Here is a 24002-nt window from a genome sequence, read left to right as displayed (position 1 = left end):
TAGCCATCAAGACTTTAAGAAAATTGGAAATGGTTAGTTAAATTGCTTATTCATTTTCCTTTTATGCGATTTGGAAATATTGGTTATTCCTTATGTTTCATGTCAAATAGAAAATATTGGTCCATTATGATTTTACACAAATTGGAAATTGTAAGTTAATATTGTTTTTAGTTATGGCAAGTAAATTGTATTTGAATGATTTGGAAATATGCCCATGTTATTTTCTTCTTGGAAGAGTGGCGAAGGGGGGAAGCATTGGGAGAGAGGGAAGAGGGCACGAGCACACACCTGCCACTGAGTTATTAGGTTTTTTGTTAAACCACCTTGGTCAGGGAAATGTAGGTTGGGATAGACTAGATAATGCCAAATGTCCACCATGAGCTGACTAGGTTGTCTAATCCAAACATACATACATACATACATACATATATATAGATTTATGTAAACATTAAGTGAAATAAAAATTGTTACCTTTGGTTTGGAATCTGGATGCTCTGCATTTTTCTTGTGTTGACAGTTACAATTTATTATATCAATAATACCCATATAAAGTACATGTACGTATACTTAAATTTAAAAATATAAAGTATATGTTGTTCTACGTATATTTGAATGATGAATATGTATGTATAAGTAACACATATAAACATACATAACTAGTGTGAGTATTACGAAAATAATAATAAATTATGGGCAAGGATTCTATTTCTCTTTCTCGTCAATTTAGCCTTATGCATGAAAGTTTCTCGGCCCCTCACAAATTCCTTTAACATTTCGACCTTTATGATTCTTTGTAATTTTCAACCTTACATATTTTGATAATTTATCAAGAATTCAAGTGCATAACTCACCGCCTTGCATTCTTCATGTGTGTAACTCCTTGAGCCATACGTTCATAAAATAGATGAACTTCTTGTCATATAATTTGAAATCGCAGCTAGACAGAGGCTTGCATTCAGTTTGCCCTTTCATTGTTGACACCCTATAATAGTTTATGTTCTTATATGTTCCTTTGTTCAGTTAGCCTTCACAGAGATTAATACATTTCGATTAAGTCTTTTTGGAGATTGTAGTTGTCAGGAAAAGCGAGTGCATTCCAATACATCATTTCCTTTAATCAGGTTGATTCTTCATGATTCTCTATGGTATTTTATGTTAACAATCATTAGCTGTTTAGCACACATTCACCTATATCATCCAGTCAAACCTTGCAAGTTAAATGCATCTAGTGCGAAGCGGTAAAAGACTGATACACCAATCATGCAAAGTGTCGCAAGCTTGTAAAGGACTCTGTATTATATTGTCATGTGATAAAATGCTTATGTACAAATTGAGATGAATCCTGTGCATGTCGTATACTCCCCAATACTGGGCCATCCAATTATATATGCCTTTGAAATTGGGAAGCCTGTCTACAACTAACAAATGACTAGTACATAGATTCATGAAATTTATTTCAATTTTTACTTTCATTCATAAATCTCTTGGAAGCAAGTAATGGTATTGTATATTGTTAATAAGCATCATGGAAGCTGAATATATATGCCAAAAATCATCAAGGAAAGCTTTCCAAGAATGACATAGATGAAAGGTGTCTTCGAAGTGAATTGAACAGAATGGATAACCTGCAAGAATTGAAGAGAGGCATCAAAACCAATATGTCTATATTACAAATTGAATTTAGAAATTTCGTCAGCTCATGGTGTGGAAAGGGGTATTGTCTGGTCTGTCAAGTCGAGCAGTGGGTGATTGGACACATAGTGTCCTTGAAATCCCTAGCTAGGGTAGGTTTGGTGGCAAATCATGCTGCTATGACCATGAGAGGCCAGGAAAACTAACAGTCGGATAGATAGTCTGTTAGGAGGGTTCTGCAGTCTAGCCGACTGTGTTGTTGACACTCTAACACTAGGATTCTTAGGTGGCAGGATGAGATGGTGTACCCGTGCCTTATCTCGCGCAAGGTAGGGCCATTCTTAGTTGAGAGTGAGTGGGGATTGCACTAGGTCCATGGTTGGGAGGTTAAGCCTTTGCCAATGCTTCTCTCCTCCAATGCCAAGACTTGCACAAGATAGATTGGGACTACTCCTAGCATGGTGTGAATTGAACTTAGTTGGTATTTTTATTTTCTTTCCTATCTTATTTCAATGCAGTTATATATATATATATATATATATATATATATATATATATATATATATATATATATATATATATATATATATATATATATATATATATATTCTTACTTCTTTCAATTATACAAAATGGTAGTTTAAATATTTTAGTTAGATAATGGTCACTCTTCATGTATAATATACAATGTTACCCGGGGATGCGTTTCATGGAGGCCATCTTCCGGCATGATGACATTGTGTGGGCTACACATTGCTTCATTTTGGTGGAACCAATAAAAGAGAAACATGCATATTATCAAGATAATAAGCTTCAAGCCATTTCAAATAAGCATGACAGAGTTTTTGTAGACATTCCCCTTGGCATACCTCCCCATCGAGGTTTTGAGAATACCATTGAATTGGAAGTCGACGCCAAACCAATCATCACCATGCCATACCACCATCCTAGAAAATTGAAGGATGAGATTGAAAAAATGATTCAGGTTCTACTCGACAAAGGATGGATCTGTTCGAATTCTAGTCCCTTTTCATCATTGGTAGTAGTAAAAGAGAAGGATGTGATACTATGCATGTGTGTGGACTATTGTGCGCTAAAGAAAAAGATGATAAAAAGTAGATACCTCATTCCCAAGATTGATGAACTAGTTGACAAGTTGCATGGTGTAGTTTGTTTTTCTAAAATAGATCACCATTCCAAATATCATTAGATTGGCATGTGGGAGCAAGATGTGGAGAAAATGGTGTTCCGGTGTCACTATAGACATTATGAGTTCTTGGTCATGCCATTTGGGTTAACACATGCACCAACTACATTTCAATCCTACATGAATTGCATCTTCAACCAACAATTGCCTAAGTTATTGCTGGTATTCTTTGATGACATTCTTATTTATAAAAAACCATGGGAAGAGCATTTGAAACATTTGGATGAAGTTCTTGGAATTATGAAGGCATAATCGTTGTTTTCCAAGCAGTCAAGTGTGAATTTGGGATGACATAGATACTATACTTGGGAAAAGTTGTTAGTAGGCAGGGAGTTCAGGTCCACCAGGAGAAGATTCGGGCTATTCTGGTTTGGTTGCCACCAAAAATTCTTAGAGTTGCGCAGATTTTTTGGTTTGTGTTATTACTACCAGAGATTTGTAAAAGGGTTTTCTCAGTTGAGCACACCGTTAATGGATTTTACTAAGAAGGAATCGTTCTAGTGGAATAAAAAGGCACAACAGACCTTCAATAAGTTAAAGGAAGCAATGAGTACTTTCCTGGTTCTTGTTTTTACACTCAACCTTTCATTCTGGAGTGCGACACCTCTAGTGATGGCATTGGCGCTGTATTGAGGCAAGAACAAAACTCGATAGCTTCTGAGATTCAAAAACTCACACAGGAGGAATGCTTATATTCCATCTATGATAAAGTGATGTTGGCATCATGTACACCTTGACCAAGTTTCGACAATATTTGGTGGGTGCCAAGTTCGTCGTTTGTACCGATCAAAATAGGGTAAGATATTTTTTGGAATAAAGAGATTTGAATGAGAGATAGAAAAATTGGGTAAGGTTGGTTCAAGCCTTTAATATTGACATTGAATATTTGAAGGGAAAGAATAATGTTGTGGCAAATTCCTTGTCAAGAAAAATTTCCATCTATATATTATCTTAGATTTCAATTGATTGGAAGATGTACTTGTGGGTGGAGTACTCCAAGAACTCTTTTGCATACAAATTGATGGATGATGACATTCAAGATGACCAATACAAGGTAGTTGATGACATCATCTACTACAAGGACAAGATATATTTGGTACCTTAATCCATAATGAAGCATAAAGTTTTGAAGGAAATGCACTCCTCACCTTTAGTTGAATACCTGAGATTCCTCAAAACCTACATACGAATCAGAGAGAGATTCTCATGGAAGGGTCTTAGGAATGATGTCTTGCAGTACGTGTGAGAATGTGTGACATGCTAACACAATAAATCCGAACACACATTACCAATGAGCTTGTTACAACCATTGTCAATCCCTAAACAATAGTGGGATAACATTTCCATGAACTTCATCACTGGACTTCCAAAAGGTAAATGAACGAGATTGCATTTTTGTGGTGGTCAACAGATTGACAAAGTACACACATTTCTTTGTCATCTCCATCGAGTTCCTTGCTACACAAGCCACAAATTTTTTTTTTTAGGGAGATTTTTTGCCTTCACAAAGTACCACAAAACATAGTAAGTGACAGGGACAATTGTTTCCTCAACACTTTTTAGATAGAACTATTTCTGTTGGCCAGGACATAATTATCACCAAGTACCAATTATCACCCTTAGACGGATGGACAAGCAGAACTTGTGAACAATTGGAGAGATGGGTAACTTAGCAACTATGTTTCGATACAACAAAGGGTGTGGGTCAAATGGCTCCATCTCGTGGAGTACTACTACAACACCACTTACTACATGTCGGCCAAAATCGCTCCTATCGAGGCACTTTACAAATATGAACCCCCTTCATTAGTGGATATGGTTCTAGGTGACAATCGTACATGGGTAAAGGACTGGCTATAAGGTCATGACATTTTGAGGGTCTTGAAGGAAAACCTTCAACAATCACAAAATCAACAAAAAATGTATGTAGACAAACATCAAAGTGAGAAGCTTTGAGGTTGGCAATTTGGTATATTTTTAACTTCAACCATACAAATAGTCATCGCCAAAGGTAGGTGACAAAGAAAAGCTAAGGCCACAATTTACAGTCTGTATTGCATAACCCGATGCATAGGAAAAGTTGCTTACAAGCTTGAGCTACCGGAGGGAAGTTGGGTTCACAATGTCTTCCATATATCTTGCCTAAAGAAAGCAGTGGGGCAGAACATCACTGTATCCACTGACCTGCCACCTCTAAACAAAGACAGGAAGCTAATATTGGAACCTGTCCAAATCCTTGACATACAGGAGAGAAAACAACAAAATCGCACCATAAAGGAATACTTGCTATGCTGGAAGCATTTTCTCTTTGATGACTCCACTTGGGAAGGTGAACAAGTTCTTCAGCATCTGACATTGCATTTGCTTGAGGGAAAGCAAAATCTGGGATAGTAAACGTGTATTGTTCTCGTCATAAAATAAATAATATATTAAACCTTTGTTTATGGGACTGGTTGATTTAGTGTTTCTCAAACCTATTTTTATTTTGATCATTTCCATAGGTGTTTTTCTTGTCTTTTGCCGACATGTAGTTTCTCCCTCGAAGGGGTATATATGTCTATCAAGTTGAGTTGTTTAGGTATGCAACTTGGATTATTTTATTGTACTGTGAATTCATGTAGGAGTTCAGTATTGTTCACCATTTTGGAAGTAGTAGAAGATCTTCCATACTTGGCTAGTTCCATTCCTATGGGAATCAACCCTCACCCTATTGTAATTCTCTATATTACTTTGCTTCGGATCTGGCACATCTGTAGTGCCATCTTTGTCTAAGAATCTATTTCTATGTTTTGGTGACAAATTTCATATATCTCTCTCCTTGGTTTACAAATCACTATTTGGTAAGTTTCCTATAGGTGTTTGGTGTTGAGTTGAATCATATCTATCTGACATCGTGGGTCTTACACTAATTTCCACTTCTGGATTCAACAAGTCCATCCGAATTCATATTTTTCCCTTGGCACAATACTTTTCGCCCATCTTTGGCACCGTACGGCTTTCACAACAAGAGCGTACGGCCTGCTAGCCGTACGACTTGCAAGCCAATCCTTGCCTAGCTTTGTTCGCACATTACTCACCCCTGTATGACATCTCTTATCTTACTGTACATCTAGTCACTGTTTGAGATTAGGCTCTTCACCATACCATTTCTTTGCATACTTGCTACCATATATTGTACAACTATTCTCACTTCCACCATATGGTTAGTCATACATACACTATATAGATTGACCATCTATATAGTCGTATAGACTGATCTCCTTCCACTGTATGACAAACATAGTTCTCTATATGAACATTTGAATTTTGATCTCCAAAGCCAACTCCGACTCCTAGGTGGATCTTGTACGTTATATCACGAGGCTTCTCTATAAGAGGTTTCACTATCTCCACATATTTGGTTATGTTTTTATTTATTGAAACCCTTGATGTTTTGGCTCTTTTGGCACCCTTGGTCTTAACTGTTTTCAATTGCTCAAAGTCAAAGTCATTTGGCAAGACTTCTTGATTCTTTCTCTTAGGAGCAGAAACACTAAGGCAAAAAGGAAGTTTAGATAGGACAATGACAAGATCTTCAACTACGGCCTGCGATGAGATGGGTTCAGAACATACTGTGGTAGAACATTAGTTGGTGTTTCAATTTTGGACAATAGTAGGGGCAGTCCTTGTAGTGACATTAGACATTGATTCTTCCATGAAATTGTCAAAATCTCTAGAATGGCCTTCCACAAAAGGATTTGTGGTTGACTGATGAGAGCCATAGGAGAAAATACTAGCCAAGTTCTCACAAGGTGTATCTTGAATAGGCTCAATAGCTTGAGAAGATGCAGGAGATGTTGTAGGAGTGAAGACTATAGAGAATGAGTCAATATCAACATCAATCATGAAATTAGATACATCCACAAGAATGAATTCGTGTAGTTTCAACAGAGGTAGGTCGTGTGACTAGAACCTCTAAGAGTTCCAACTACCTATCCTTCCTATTCTTGTTGATCATCTTCTATTTCCTGAACCACCTCTTGTTCCTTTTCCTTTGATTTGAACTTAAACTTTACTATGTTCTCGTAGGGGGAAGCATTATCTTTGTTCTTACCTCTGACCTTTGATTTTTGACCCACAGGCCAATTTTATCATCATCTGTCCCTGATTTAAATTTTCCCATCTTAATACCATAACGCTTGAGCGAAGCATGGGTATTAGCCATGATTGATTGAAACTTGTCAGTTATCACTCTTCTTTTAATAACCATTGTATTGGGGGTAGGTCCCAAGATGCAACTTTTGCCACTTCATACTCTAGATCTAGTATGTCTTTGTCATCTTTAATTCCTTTTGGAATGTTAGTAAGATCCATATCAATGATCTATTCATGGGATATCCTACAATAGTCCATCCTTTTGATGTCCTTATCTATACGAAGATCTATCTAGACATCTTCAATATGGTGCACACGACTGAAAGATCGCCCAATTTTGTCCTTCATGCCTCGATAGAAAAATCCCCTTTGATTTTAAAATTTTTAGTTTATTTCTTGCAACTCAGTTTCCATTGCTTCAGCATTTACAGAAGAAGCTAGCGAATACATGCCAATTACCAACGGATGTTGAGTTGAGATTGCAAAGCTAGTCTTATGAGATGCAGATTGTCTTGCATGCACATGCATTAGTTGCCTCCCCAATTCCATTAGGACAATCTTATTAGTTGGATATCTTTGCAACATATATAAGGATGCAATTGTCTTTCTGGGCCAAGATTGTGCATAAATTTTTAACCATCAACGTTTCGAATCATACTCCATAATCCATCATCAGGATGAGAGAGTGTAAGAATGGATCATACTCCATGGTCCATCATAAGGATGAGAGAGTGTAAGAATACATTCTTACACTCTCTCATCCTGATGATGGATCATGGAGTATGATTTGAAACGTGATGGTTTAAAAATTTATACACAATCTTGTCCCAAAAAGACAACTGCATACTTCATGGATTGTGGAAATCTCCTAACTTCAATATATAAGGATGATTATCAAAGCAGCCAACTCTCATGTAAGTGAAAGTCGAGAATTGTAAAAACATACGTCCAAACTCATTTATCTCTCTCCATGTTCTCTTCGAAACCCTTATATTCTCAAGTGTTCTATCAAATAATGACATGAAGTTTCCAAAGAAAGCATCTTGAAACCTACGATAATGGTGTCTCCCTATGGCCACGGGCAATTGAGTGAAGTACATCGATATTGGTAATCTACTTTTGTCTCCTTCATAGGATAACCCTGACAATGTCCAAAAAGATGTAGCAATGTATACAAGATATGAATTCATATAAAATGTATGAGTAGTAGATACCTTTGCCAACTGCTCACACAATGAGTTTGCCAATTTGTTGAATTTGGTAATAAATTCCCTCACACCTTCATGCACATCCTTCTTCATTTGAGTAAGTTGAGCAAGCAAAGCAAAGCATCTTGTGCTTCAAGCTGAGTCTGCAATGAACCCCAATCAGTGATTTCTCTAGCAACCAAATTTTAGAACCAATTGTCCGCAATTCCTTGTCAGGTCTCTATGAAGAGCCTTACAAAATTGTCCCAATGTTCAATGCCCAACATGCCACATGCAATGTAATACGCTTTGATGTGTTCATTAGGGTGTTGTTTCCCATCTCTATAGAACTTGGGAAAGTTCTTTTTGAAACTTTGTGGCAATGCGTGCAAAGGAGGAGCAAGATTGAAAGGACATCATTCCACTTTCACTTTCATAAAAACATCTAGATTATTCCAAACTGTTGGGAGTACAAATGGGAAATGTATACTTCTGAGAAGGGGGGGGGGGGGGGGTTGAATCAGAAGTACTAAACACTAACTAATAAAAATTTTAACTTTAAAACATTGCATGCATAAACATATTGAAGTAACTTGTAAAGTAAATGCATCCGCATAAACACTTGACACCATATATGATTACCTAGAAACCCTCCAATGAGAAGGTAAAACTGGGGTGGGGATGACACCCACAATTCTTCACTACTGTAGCAATAAAGTTCACCTGTTAAGATTAGATGATTTGACCATTCTCATGATCTGCCTCATGATCTGCTTGTGAAAGGCCTTGCTTGTTAAAGGCTTACAAAGGATTGTTAGATCCTACCTTGTTAAAGGATTTTAACACCCTGTTAGAAGTGTGCCTGGCTAAAGTACTTTAGAACACTCACTTGGAATGCCACCCTATTAAAGGATTTCTCTATGACTATTAAGTCAACCTTGATACAAGGATTTCATCCTGCTGATACAGTTGTTAGAAAGTACAGTAGAATGTTTGATCTAATACACTTACAATCTTGTATTGCTGATTTTAGATCCCAATTCAGTTCATCTCGATCCTCTCTGATCTGATATGAAACTGTTGTAACCTTGATCCTCTGTTTTGCTAACTGATTCTGCAATTCAGTGCTTCTTCTAAGTCACCTCGATTGTATGCTGATCAATTCACCCCTTTCACTACTATCATCACCTTCTCGCATGCATTCTCTAATGCTCTCTCATACACACTGAATTATGGGGCTTCGTCTCCCTTTAAAAAGACTTTGGTGGCTTAGGGTTAGGTATGAATCTACGTTTAAGATTCATCCAACTTTCCCTCTCAATTCCCTCCATTTTCTAATTGGCTGCATGTAGATCACATAGGGAATCCAAATAGATTCGATCTTATCTCTAAGCTTCGAGATCTCTCCATGAGTTGGCATGCAAACGGTTTACATAATTGTTTGTGCCTTCAAAAACTCTTATGTCAATTCTGTGTTGCTTGGCACTGATTAAATACTGATGTTCGGCACTTGAACTTGCTCGGCATCTATTGTTCACTCGGCACTTTAAACTTGCTCGGCACTGTCTGTTTGCTCAACACTTGAGTGACTCAGCACTTACTATATTTCTGACTCGGCACCTATTGCAACTCGGCACTTGTATATATTATACTTGGCATATATTGCTAGCTCGGCATGAACTTAGCAAATAGCTTAAGTGTGTTGACACTCAATTGTCAAACCCATTCTGAGATCAACACAAACATCTAGATTTTCAACCTTGGATGTTGAGAACAAGAAGGTTGAGAATCTATATGTTTGAAATAATTTGGACATTGAGAACCTAGCAAGGGATGTTGTGAAGGATATTAGTAGCTTAACAATTATCAAAGTCAACCTAACAAGGGATGTTGCGAAGGATGTTAGTAGCTTAACAATTATCAACGTCATAAATTAGGCCTTATCATTAACACCAGGAAAAATATTATTTCATTTGGTTTTCGATCTTTAGAAAGTGTGATGAACTAGTTTTAGGAAGAGCTTAATATTAGAGATGTTTTTGGTATGATTTTTGGGAGAAAGAAGAACTGATGAAAGAAATTTGGGTAATTACTAGATCCTGGTTGGGGCAAACATTCAATGTTGTCGTAATACCCGTGGACCAAATGTTTGTATGAAGATGGTTCACACAGACTAGTTTTGAGAGACCTCTTTTAGGCATAAGTTTTTTTTTATGTTTCTATGCTACTAATGTTGGGATAATCATTTAGATTATGTTTAGAGGGATTTACTACTATGCTTCTCCTAACTCTCTTCAAGATGACATAGGTGAGAAGGTAGGATTTTGAAATTAACTCTAGCGTGACATTCAATGTTCTTGCTTATGTTATGCTCTTAGCTTGATTGGAAGTAATTTCAATTTACATTAGACAACATCTAATGATTAGAGCATATATGTGTATGTGTCCTCACTATGTATTTTTATATTGAATGACCATATTCATTTTTAGTTTGTTAGCTGAGGTTTACTGCTTTATCTGATTGTAGAGATGGTTTTTGTGTGTTGTTCAGCTCATGTACCTCTGTCAGGTCTTTCCTACTTAATTTTGGACACATCTTTAGGTGTCTATTGTGTATTCTTTTTACTTGTATTCTTATCTATTATTAAGGAACTCTTTTCTATGTGCTATTCTACAGTAATAGTGTGTCAGATGCTTATTCCTATTTCTGATATTTTTTATATCTTTTTCTGGTTTAATTTTAATAACTTACTTTCCATAATACTAAATTTCTACTTGCTAGTTCTGATTCAGAGTCTCTTTCCAATCAAATAATCTCTGATTTATGGAACCAATTGTAGCATGTGACCATGGCCATGGTAAGCCACTAAAAAGATTAGGTATTGTCTTTTTGCTCCTGCAAATTTTCAGGAAATGTGTTGTATAACTTCTTGGCTTATCTTAGCTGGTGTTTTTGCTTGTAACTAGGTAATACAAAATTCCTCTGTTCAAACACAAAACTTGGGTCTTCTGCTTCAGCAAAATCAAAGTTATACCTCCAAAAGGAATAACTCAAATTATCACATTTGTACTTTGCCCGGGCACGTTTACACCAGATTGAGATTGTTTTTCCTTGTGTAGCTTTACAATAGCCAGTGGATTACTATATATTCTTTTCCTGTTAAACAGTCATCAGATTCCTGGGGATAAAGCTGCATTCAGAATGGTCTCTGTTGCTGTAGAGTTTATCATTAACATGTATTTGGCTTATAGGTTGACAATTTTGCGGGATTCCTTTAAAGTATTTTTTTTGCAGCTTTTGTTGGGCTGCTTCTGTTGTCTTCATGATGAGTTTAATTAAATAATTCCTTAACAAATCAGTTCATTTGACAAAAAATGTTCTTCATGAAGGATATATAATTGATTCTTTTCTGCTATTACAGTCATGAACTTCGAACACCAATGGCTGCAGTGATTGGGCTTTTGGACATCTTGCTTTGTGATGAATACCTCACCACTGAGCAAATATCTATGATTTCACAGATTCGTCGTTGCTCTACAGCTTTGCTTCGATTGCTGAACAACATCTTAGACCTGAGCAAGGTATAAATATCTGTGATTAATTTTTTGCCAGTTTCTCTCCAATCTGACCAAAGGTAAAAATGGAAAGGGGATCCACCATTATATCTATATTTCTAATCAAGACAATTAAAGGTTTGTAGAGTACATATGTTGAAATTGTCTTGACATTCTAATTTTGTTTAGAGATATATGCTTCAACTTCATGATGTATATGTTGGAGAAAATGTACAGATTATTGGTTCTATCTTGTGTGGTGCTACAAGAATCGTAACACGTCTTTCCCTTAACAAAACCATAGTTTTTGAACCAAGGACTATATATTTGATTTGAACATTTGTATATGTAATGTCTTTATATCCCAAATAAATCTGTACATACATTGTTGTTTTCTAAACCATCAGGACTGTGGCAACGACTTCAGTGGTGATGGTTTATTTTTTCAGATGAACATATGCTTATAATAAGTCATAATCAATTCTATGTTCTTTGTTTTCACATTTTTCCTCTTGTGTGAGTATGAAAAAACTGGAAATGTATTCCTGTCCCACATATGACTTTGATCATTTTTAGACATTAATGCTAGCTCTTTCTTCTTTCTATTTACTTTCCTAAATTATCTTCTGTGAAAATCAGGTTTTGAGTACATATTATTGTTTTGGATTATCATTGTTAAACTTTTCCAATTTTTTGAGAAGTATTTGTCTAGAGTTTTGTAAAAACCCTCAGTATGGTTATAAACAATTCCAATTTCACCAATTCTTAACACTAATCAGATGTTTGGCATTTTGCCAAACACTAGTCAAACAAACTTTCCTGCAATGTAATTAGAAATGCTAACATGAATCAAGTTTTTATTTGTGTCGAATAAATATATGTATAGAGACAAATGCTGAAGGTAATGTAAATGACAGTATGCCACTAGATTATCCAGCCTTTAACGAATTGCAGCCCAGGAATTGTAATTATTAACAGCAGATGCACACTCATAAATTTATATTGACTTGCAAATTTGAAAACCAATCAATGTTGCATTAAATTATGATTAAAGATGAACCTGTCACTGCTCCTAACCAGTCAGTTTGTACAAGAGCCCACTATAGTTTGAAGAGACCTGCTCAATCTAGCTTGCACGGTAAAATAAACATGTGAGTATCCCTTTCCCATATTTTCATGTGTGTCCCAATCTTGCAGTGCCTCCACACACAGATTGACTGATAATAAATGGAACAATTTTCTAGCAGCAACGTCCAGGCAGTGGCAACGTATGTACTAGCGTCGGTTGTAGCATCTAGTAACCTGATAGGGAAATCTGCCCTCACAAGAAATGCAATCATCCTCCACACAGATAGTCACCCAGGTTGACAGCCCTGAGATACTCTAAAAGCAAATGCACAGTAGCAATCTGCAGCAGATAAAACCCTTGCCAAAAACCAGATTTCTTGACATCAAGGCAGAGACAATCCCGTACTAAAAGTCGCCTTAATTTGCAGCAGCAATTTGCTCACAATAACAAAGATATGAGCCCCAGGATGAGATGTAATATGCAGTAGTTACTATTGTTAATTTCTGCCAGATCTTTAACATCTTCTGGCAACAACACATACAGAAAGAAGACACCATAATTTGAAATTGACAAATTCAAATAATCTACTATATCTCAGCAGTAGCTTAATTGCAGATCTCAGACTACTGGATCCTCAAATCAAACCCTTCAGAATTCAATCTTTCAGCAAGACAAAAATTCCCAGCACAAAGACTTCTTCCAAAGCAGGCAACAGTAACACAGAAATGGAAGATTAATAATTCTGAGAAATCCAATTCGCAATACCTCGGCTTTGAATTGCCGCTACTCAGAATTAACCCTCATGCCACAGCAAGGGCAAAGAAATCAGAACTCAGGAAAGAGCCACAATGGCAACAAAAGCAAATATGTATTCAAGCATGCTTTCCTCAACAAATGGGCTTGTATTTATAACCTCCAATTTCCATTTTGTTGCCATAAAGTAACTTCACTCAAGAAGCTTCTCCACACAACATTAATTAGAAGCTTCCATTAGATTCTCTCACTTGACTTGACTTAACTAATTAATAAATAACACTTTCCAATGATAACTCAACTCTCAAGTAAAGTGAAATTATAAAGTTAGATAATAACTTTATAATAAGCCGTTTAATAATTAATAATAGTTTGGCCACTAAAAATATAATAACTCCCAAAATACTCATCATTTAAATATGTCGTCTGAAATAAGAGTCATACCTATTATTTCTCCATGTGACCAAATGCACTTTCCAAAAATAGAAAGGGTTCATCTCAATCAACACCAACTTACCACAAATAGTAAGTAAACAAAACTAAGCCCAAACGAAGTCCGATTTGAGCCAAACGAAGACCAACTTGTAGCGTACTGAGATGTGGAGAAGATAAGACCCCCCCAAGCCAAGCCACTGCCACTGTCACAAAAGACTCTCTATCCACAATAATTAGCCTATGAGGATCACAATAATAGGCTAATCCTTGAAACTCTAATGCCAACGAAATTGGGGACATTACAAGTTTAAAACATTTGATAAACAAAATGTAAAGAAAGTCTTAAGAATGCTCCTCAAGTAAATTGAAATGGAGACAAATGTTTGGATCAGTGGTGGTCCTATGGGAAAAATATTGGGGCTTTCATAGTGGAGCCCTATATCAAATCCCCCCAAGTATTACAAATTGTTGAAATTAGCTGAAATATCACATGCAATGCATTTAGTTCTTTATATCACGAGGCTTGGTGCAAGTCTTGGGTGAATTTGATGAAAGCATTACCTCTTCATGTCATTTAAATCAATGTTTATCACAAGTAGTGAAAATACCAAATAAGAAAAACTAAGCTACCGGAAACCTATATATAGGCCTGGATTCTGATTATGGAACTGTTCCGGTGCTGATTTTGCACACAAGGAATCCAACCACTTGTGAGGAATTTGGCTAGATTCCGGTGGAACCTATAGGCACCCAAGGCTGTCTGTGCCCAAAAACAGTCCCCATGTATCATTTTTCATTAATTTATTTAACCTAAAAAAATGTAAAAACTCTAATTTAAATGATAAAGCATGCATTTGGTCATTTGATGATCATTCTTTCATCTGTCGAGAATTTAACCAATTTTGATTTGTTATACATCATATTATTTTTCTTCAAAGGTGAACTCTATAGAGGTCTAATACCCACAACAATGACTTAGGAATCTTTGGGAAGGCAGATTTAGTGGACAAGGGTGAGTGAATCTTCATTTTGTTTTTGTTTTTAATGATTTTTTCAAGATTTTCATTAAAATTTCAAATCTCTAAAAAGTTTTTAAAGAAGTTTTGAATACTTTTTTCTACTTTGTATGCATATTAAGGGGTTATAATGCGAAAAAAAATTCAAATCTTTTTTCTTCCATTGTCTCGTGTTGGTTCCCAAAACCACAAATTGGAAATCCAAGAGTTTTGCCAGTTCTCCAATAGGATTACCCAATTAGTTTTGGCCAATGAATGGGAATAACTTTAATCCCCCTGCACTTCAAGCTTTGCTAAACCTAGGCAGCTGAACCTTTACCTTAAATCCTAATTATTTGGTTCAATGCTTTTCTATAGCGAATTTAAACCTTGTGAATTATAACTTGGCAAGATCTTTAAAACTTGTCCAAAATAGAATTATGCGAATGCTTGATATGATTGAATGTTTATGTAATAACTGAGTTGATGCTTGTAAGGAGGTGATACGAAAAAGAACTATTGACTTCAAGTATGAACCTAATAATCATTTCAATGATTTGAAAGACTAGTGCCTTGTTTATTTGGGCAATAGAGTCAATTACAATAATGACTATTTTGTACAACTTTATGAGACAATATATATTTAAAATATCATCAATTACTCCTGTACTCTGATGCAAAAGATAATTCTTATATGCAATTCGATGTAGTCCAAAAGAAATATAACTTCTTAGATGGGAAGCCCAATTAGACAAAGATGAGGAAATACCTATCCTTGATAATCAAACAAAGAATGCAATGAAAAATCCAATGCATAAGGTTTGTTGGAAATAATTTAATAATTGCCTTATTAATCATAAAGGACAAATCAAAATTTTATTTTATACTCTCTGCCTTGAATAAATTCAAACAAAAAATCTTTTATTTATCATTAAATGCAATATATTGATTTATAATACAAGTCATTCTTTATGATTCATTTTCCACCTTACAAAAACTGAATATCTCTTATAATGTTTATATTGCTTCTTTTTCTTTCTTATGTCTTTCAAAAGACCATCTTCTATTTATACCCACCGATGAGTATGGTCATTCCAATACATGTAATTTCTCGTAAATATAAAACCAAGTAATTAATTATCACCATAGCATGTTTGTCTATAGTAATTACAACTTGTTGCCATTGATCAAAAGGTAATGGTTATATTGCAACGATTATCATTTTTTATCCAATGTATCTTGCTCTCCGTTGTTGGCTCTCAGAAATAAATAATATTAGAAGAATAGTTTGTTGGCGCAATGAAGTATGTAATCGTTTTACAAGAGAAGTTATCCTTATAATTTGATCATCACCTTGAATATATTGATTCCTCAGAATGTCAACAAGGAAACGTTGACACAAGGGCTTCAACGGTAATATTAAGTAAAGGCACATTTAGAAATCGTGCAGGTTGTGAGGCATGACCTTCATAGCATCTTCAGACAATCTTCAAACCACTAATTTGGTAGAACAGTATGTGGAAATAGTATGAGCAACAACTTATTTCATATGTTAGGTTGGGCAGAGAAATCCACACAGCATACACCCTTGAGCCACTTATACATTTAGTCTTTCAGACAAAAGAAGTTTGAGATTGATAGCACACCCATGATCTTATTCTCAATTTGTAGTAAGAGCATGAATATTGGCAGTAGCCACAATTCCTTCCTCCCAAAAGCACACCATGCACACCTCTTGGCATCTGTCAAAATATTTCCTAGAAACATATATGTAGAAGCATAAAATCACCCAAAATTTGGAATGGAGTCGTCCTTGGGATTGGCAGAGATTTCCCAATTTGCAAATGTGTTTGGATGTAGACATGCTTGATTCAATATTTGCCTCAAGAAATTAAGTGATGTCAATCCCATCATGAAGGTTTTATTTGCAATGTAAAGTGTGAAATAGAATGGATAACAGATCGACTTCATAGCTACATATCATAGACTTTGTCTATGATTTTGTTGGGTTTGGAAATACTAGTATATTTGAGATAAGAATCCTTTAGGAATTTCCCATTAACTTAATCACCTAAAGTTCGTCATAGTTATCAATGGTGATAAGGTCATCTTTCAATCATTTTGAATTTTATCACTTACATCTCTGTGTATTCTAAATGTTCAAACATATAACATTTAATGTGTTCTTGGTAGCAAACAAGATTTGCATCTAGTTTGGAATTCCCATAATCAAACTATATTATCAGCAAGTGTAGGTGAAGTGTATTTATCTTCAAGACTAAAGTTTGCTGCATAAACAGGTCCATAATGACCTTGTAATAATACACAAAATCTATTTCCAATACTGAGATCCACTAAGTGCGTATTTTGATTATCAACTACTTTTTTGATCACATCAAAATAATTCACCTATCTTGCAAAAATGACTAAAGAAGCATCATAATCGAAATTTAACAACACATGAGTGATCTTGATGAAGAAAGATGATGAATGAACTTGGTGGGGGTGACTTACTAAAAATAGACACCCTCCAAGATTCTTAGAGCCCAAACCAAAAGCTAGAAATAAAAACTGAGAGTATCACTCAATTCCTCTAACTCCTTTGAGCTCATCGAAACCATCTATTAACTTACTATAAATATAAAGTCCCTCAAAACAGAGCTAAAACTCACCACTGGCCATTGGAGAGCCTAATAACTCCACAACAAGGTCCTCTAAACAGCAGTATCAGCCTGTTGAGTAACATGGATCGTTTTATGCAAATATAATTATACTGCCATTGTTATAGGTATGTTCCAAATGTAGATCTCAATCTCTTATCAATATAAGAGGAGACATGTCTCATGTCTATGATTAATCATTATTAGTTAATATATTTAACAATATAAATCACAATATAACATGTGTATTATATATAATATATATGCATAATATTTATATATTATATAATATAATATATATATACATATATATATAATATAATATTTTTATAATATTTTTTATATATATAGTATAATTATAATATATATATGATATATTATATCAACATGATTAAATCAATCCGATTGTAGCTATAATCTTAACACTCCCTCTTAGATTGGGAGGATTTGTTATGGAACACTATGCTCTCAAGCATATGGAGATATATCATCTCACTGTTGATATTCCTGGAATGGCATATTTAAGGATATTAGCATAAATCCATCAACACACACACAGACAAATATATATATATATATATATATATATATATATATGGAATTGGCTTCAATTCACTATAAGGCTAAATTTCTAAACACTCCCTCTTTAGCAAAAAGAGAATTGAAGCAATTATAATACAAGATTTGAACACCACTTTAAGTGTGGTCTGAGATAGATTTAAGTTATGGTGTTTGGCAAGATCCGGCCCGAAGAGTCATAACAATTGATTTTCATGGTGTTTGACAAGATTTGGCTCAAAGAACCATGATGAGTTGATTATCAAGGTGTCCAACAAAATTTGGTCCGAAGAACCATGATAAGTTGGTTATCAAGGTGTTAGGCAAAATCCAGCCCGAAGAACCATGATAACACTTGCTCCAACACATTTTGGTGTTAGGAGATAGATCAACTATTGATAAAGTCGTCAACTTACAATAGTGACCTCACACATATGATCAAATCGTCACCTTTCATAACACAATTGCAAAAATTTAATCTACCTATGACAACAACTTAATGAAGTCTGTTATGATACATTCATTATCATGACTTTCAGCCAAAGTAACGAGAATTGGAATCAACAAGTGTGAATCGAATCGTGAATAGGCCAGGAATCAGCCACGGATCGGCCATGAATCGGCAAATTTAAAAAACCCTTGAAATTTAGTAATTTATTTCATAAACCCTTTATTGCTAATTCAATTCACTGATTCACACAAAATCTTTTAGCTTGAAGTCTGTCATGATAACAGGTCTACCATTTATAAGATTGTCATCTTCCAATGATTATCTTCTATTTATATATGTCAATGAAAGATTGTCACCTTCATTACATATCATATGCAAAATAGTAACCACCATGAACCAAGTCAGAGGGTGGTATAAATGCTTTCACCTCAATTCTCCCTCACAGAGAAGAATGCACTCCAAGGAATTACTTAGAACTTCTCCTCATAGAGAAGATATCATTTACAAAGGATTGCACCTTAAAAATTCTCCCTCTGAACAATGATCTTGGGAAGATAAGTCCTCTAGTTACTTCCTATAAGCTCTTTTCACCCAAGGATGCCTGTCGAACTCACTCTGATTCTGATATCAATCTTTTGGTTTTCTGGTGATAAGTCAACACTTCCTCATGATGCACTCAAGAGTAGGCCTATCAAAATCATGTAGTTACACACATGTATTTCTAGACTCCCTCTGAGTATTAATCTTCTAAGCTCCTGTGTTGCCTTTGAAGAAGTGTCATACTCCCTCTTAATGTAGGAGGATAAACATAATCCCAATCATCAAAGATATTTGCTTCAAGATGACTAATGAATTCTAGATCACGACTTCTTTAGAGCTGCTGCCATAAGATTGAGTTTGCACAATATTTGGTAAAGTACCAAGATTCTTTTCTTGCAAGAACATCATCCTCAGACTTAAAGGAAAAGATCAAGGCAAATAACTCTTATAGTATATATAGAATTACAAATAAGAGAGAGACTATAATGAGTAGATAAATGTAATACTCAATGATAATAAATACTTATCTGTGCATAAGGGTCCATAGACATTTGAGAATGAAACATATCCTTTCTAAAGATAGCTCAAGTGGGAATGGAACATTTGTTATTATTCCCCTCCCATAATGTAAATTCCCACTCTTATATCATTGAACAATTTTGCATCACATCAAATAGGGAAAACTTCTTTTTGTATAATAGAACTCAGAACTGTAGTTTATTTGCACTTATGAGAGGACGCAATAGAAGTGATTGGGTCGAGTTATCTCTAGCTGACAAACACATCATATGATGTAATTTTCAGAGTATATAATTTTTTATTAGTTAGACATATCTTCTAATACATTGTTCCACATCACACTCTGTCATAGAAGGTCATTGTTCTTTTCTTGATTTCAGATTTCTTTAAATATATGCAACTTGAATTTCCAAAAGCAAGTGGTCACTTGAGAAATCCAAGAAGAATGAATATGTAATAAGAAATAATTGATTATTTTCTCACATTTTCCCTCCCATCCTTTATATATGTTTTCTTCTATAAATGAGAAATTTTCCCTCATAATTGAAGAGGTTGTATTCTCCACATGAAAGGAATATTGTCATCCATAATGGCCCTCCCCAAACATTTTACATGGTGGAGAAGCTTACTCTCACCAATGCCAATATTACTGTCAGTGTGTTATTACTTTGTACCACTCACCACTCTACTTAAAGCATAGTTCCGAGAATCGCATTGAAATCGTGTGAATTGCCAATTCAGCGATCAAATTCATGCACCCCGATTTTTTTGGTGTCAGAAATCGTGATCGGTGATTTCATCGGTTGAATCGCTAGTATCGGCGATTCACTCCAAAAATCGCCAAAATTGGCCACGTGAATCGGCTAGAGGCGGCAAGCATGTTTAGTTGGAAATAATAAAAAATGCACTTTTTTTTTTTTTGCTTTCTTTTTTACCTTTCCTCTTTGTTATAACCCTAACGGGCCTTCTAATTGTTAAGCATGAGTAGAAGAGAGGAAAAGTGAGAGAGAAGAAGAGAAAAGAACCATAGGTTCAAAAAAAAAGAAAAAAACAACGACAAATAAAAAATGTTTAGAATGCATAACGGACAATGCCCAAGGGAAGGGAAAGACATAATCAGGTAGTAAAACATCAGCGGTTCCCAAAAAGAGTGTGGGATCAGAAGAAAATCACAAAAATACTGTGTTCCATGTAGTTTTGTGTGGGTTTCAGAGTGCTAATTTGGTCTTGGCGGCAGGGGCGCTGCCCTTTGACCCCGCCCTGTATCATGACAGGGAGTGCACCTGGGGCTCTGACCCAGGACCCTGCGAGGGCGCTGCCCCTCAACCCCGTTGGGGGCACTGCCCCCTAGACCCCCAGTCGCAGCAGTTATTAGTCGTGGGAAATCTGACCAGTTGATGAGACCTGAAGCTGCTACAGGCATGGAGTGACTGTGGTGGAGAGAACAACAGAGCAAGCGTTTCGAGAGGGGTGATACACTTTGAAGCACTTGGAGTAGGTGTTGGATGTGAAGCTGTGTTATAATAACTAAGGCAGTTGTCTTATAAAAACTCTTTACCCCACGCGGTAAACACGAACTTCCATGTTTCTGTATGTTAAGTTTTAACTTCTATTTGATGATGTTATAGTGTGTTTAAGTTATATTCAATAAAGGGTGCATGAAATAAGTCTTAAATTGTTAAAATTTCTACATTTAAAGGGTTTTTTCAAATTTGTTGATTCATCACCGATTCACGATTCGATTCGGCCGTGCCGATTCCGATACAATTCCGATTCTCGTAACTTTGACTTAAAGTAATCCAGTTTCATTTAATATCCTCACTTGTGCTGAAATAGTAATGACGGATGCATTTTATCTATGTGAAATCTGCTACAAATGCCAAATTTGATACAACCACCTTGATTTTATTACAAATGACCATGGCCAAATGAAGGGGATGATGACTGAAAATTTGACTCCACTCGAACCCACACACACTTTGAGGTAAGACATCAAAACCCCTTCAATGATATAAGCATAGTGCACAAGCCACAAGCCAAGTTAAAAGACAAGGAAATAGACAAACCCCACATATTCTTAGATTTTATCCAGTGCAAGCAAGAGATAAAATGCCAGCTTAATGTACAAAACATGATCAAACATGGAAGTATGAAAAATCACTACACCAATTTCAAGGACCAAGGCAGATATACTCTGGACAAATATAATGAGCATTACAATTGTAATGGAATGTCAGTCATTGAACAAGCAAATATACAAACCGCTTGATGCAAATACGAATAATATTGGAAAGGACTTTGTAGATCTTGCTCATTTATTTTGATAGTATCCAATAGTCAGTTCTGCCAGCCACTTGCCTCCTTTATTTGTTCGTCCCTCTCCTCGATTCATTTCAATATGGGTGGGATCTACTACCTGTAGCTCTGGTCCTGTCACCTCTGCATTCACTTCTACTGCCATCTCTCTAGCTACCTTCGGAGTCTTTTTCTTATGCTACAATTTATCGGAAGTCTTTGAAAGTTTGAAAATTTCTTCGATGAACATCATCATGTCTCATCTTATGCTTTTTTTTTCTTCCTGCCAGAATACTTAGGAGATGTGCTAATAGTTAACGACAAGACTTGGTCATTCTGCATAGATCTGTATTCGTGGAATCTCTGTTGTTTGCCCCTCAGAGATTGTAAACATACTCATCGATTTAAATAGTGCAGTCTATCCTTATCCTTCTGGGGATCGAGTTGATGATTTGAGGATGAGAAAATTTCGCAAACACTTTTATTCATCCCAACAACGAAATTGCCACTTTTATTCATCCTCACAGTCACCTAGCACACAATAGATTTGATGTTCTTTTGAAATACAATATGATGAAGTGCATTATTAGGATACACTCTGATGACACGTCTTATACTCATAACCATATATAATATTAATATATGTTTACACAACTTATTCGACTTCTCAAATTGTCTAATATGAATGAATTCTTATTAATGCTCCTTTTAGGCTTATTACAACCTCTTGTTAAAAATAATTATATGATTGAATGAAACCACATTCTCCGTCGATGATCTTAGTATAGTTTAGGTGTCATTATCTAGAAAATGATGTTTTTAAGATAATCGTATTAGCGCCTTCAAGAATTATTAAACATGGCATATATATGTTCATTGTTGTCTTTGGTATCATAATCGTGCCATAATACTTTTTGCTACTATTTGATGCAAATTCAATTATTGCACAGAGTTAAGTTGAATTTCCTATTAATGTTTCTGATTTCCTTATTCATCCTCTTGTTTGGTATTGCTGGAAGAATGACATAAAAGTTAGCTTTAGGGCCTCATCAAACCTCTTGTTGCAAACGAGTCCAGCAATCATTGCAGTCCATAATACAACATTTTTCTCTGGCATTTTCTTGAAGAGATTCAACACCTTTTCCCATAACTATTTTATATGTATGTATCTGTATTGTGTCTCATGTTCTTACATTTCCAATATGGCTCTAATACCATGTTGAGTAACATGGATCAGTTTTTGCAAATGTAATTATACTGCCATTGTTATAGGTATGTTCCAAATGCATATCCCAATCTCTTATAAATATAGGAGTAGGAGACATGTCTCTATGATTAATCATTATTAGTCAATATATATTATATATAATATAATATATTTATAATATTATATATGTAGTATAATTATAATATATATATATGATATATTATATCAACATGATTAAATCAATCCGACTGTAGCTATAATCTTAACACAGCCTACAAGGACCCAATGATAGATTGAATCCATTAAATCGATGACAACTAAAAAATTGGGACATTACATGTGCAAAACGAAGACGAGATCATTAAGGTGCTCCTTCTTCAACTTGTTTCTCTTCTTCATGTCAATGCTTTCAAATAAGCTCCAATTGTATTCACACACAAGAATGCTACATGGCTAGGACAGAATAGTAATGTCTAGCTTTTGAAGATTTGTTGTGGCACCTCCATAATTCTCCCACTATAATCTCCAAAAATCATTAAAAAACATAAGAATCAGTAAAAAAATATAATAATCGAGTTTCTAGTTTCTACTTGCAGTATTGAACTAAGATTTTTGTTTTCCTCTCCCTTGAATAGGTGAAATTATTGCCACAAACCCCAGTTCCAGGTTCACTTCTACAATAGGAAACCATTGAAATCAAAGCCAAGAATCTATCAAAACCTAATTCTCAATGATCTAGGTTTAGTTTTTTGGTATTGCAGGTTTGTCTTTGACAGTCATTGAACTCATGAAACTATTTGGTTTG

General features: G+C 35.3%; 1 protein-coding gene across 2 annotated transcripts in view; it reads left to right on the top strand.

The window, feature by feature from the left end:
• HK1 (histidine kinase 1) overlaps positions 1 to 24002 on the top strand; it is a 278995-nt gene that overhangs the window by 137759 nt on the left and 117234 nt on the right. For both annotated transcript variants that reach the window (XM_089809077.1, XM_089809076.1), the window contains exon 5: positions 11583 to 11742. In XM_089809077.1, the coding sequence (XP_089665203.1) occupies positions 11583 to 11742 (160 nt within the window). The remainder of the gene's footprint in view (positions 1 to 11582; positions 11743 to 24002) is intronic.

Source organism: Cupressus sempervirens, chromosome 11, assembly GCF_028749045.1.
Source record: "Cupressus sempervirens isolate cs-2001-9-10 chromosome 11, ASM2874904v1, whole genome shotgun sequence".
NCBI classification, from domain to species: domain Eukaryota; kingdom Viridiplantae; phylum Streptophyta; class Pinopsida; order Cupressales; family Cupressaceae; genus Cupressus; species Cupressus sempervirens.
Note: the sequence above shows the minus strand (reverse complement) of the source record. Positions and strands in the feature narration are given on the sequence as shown.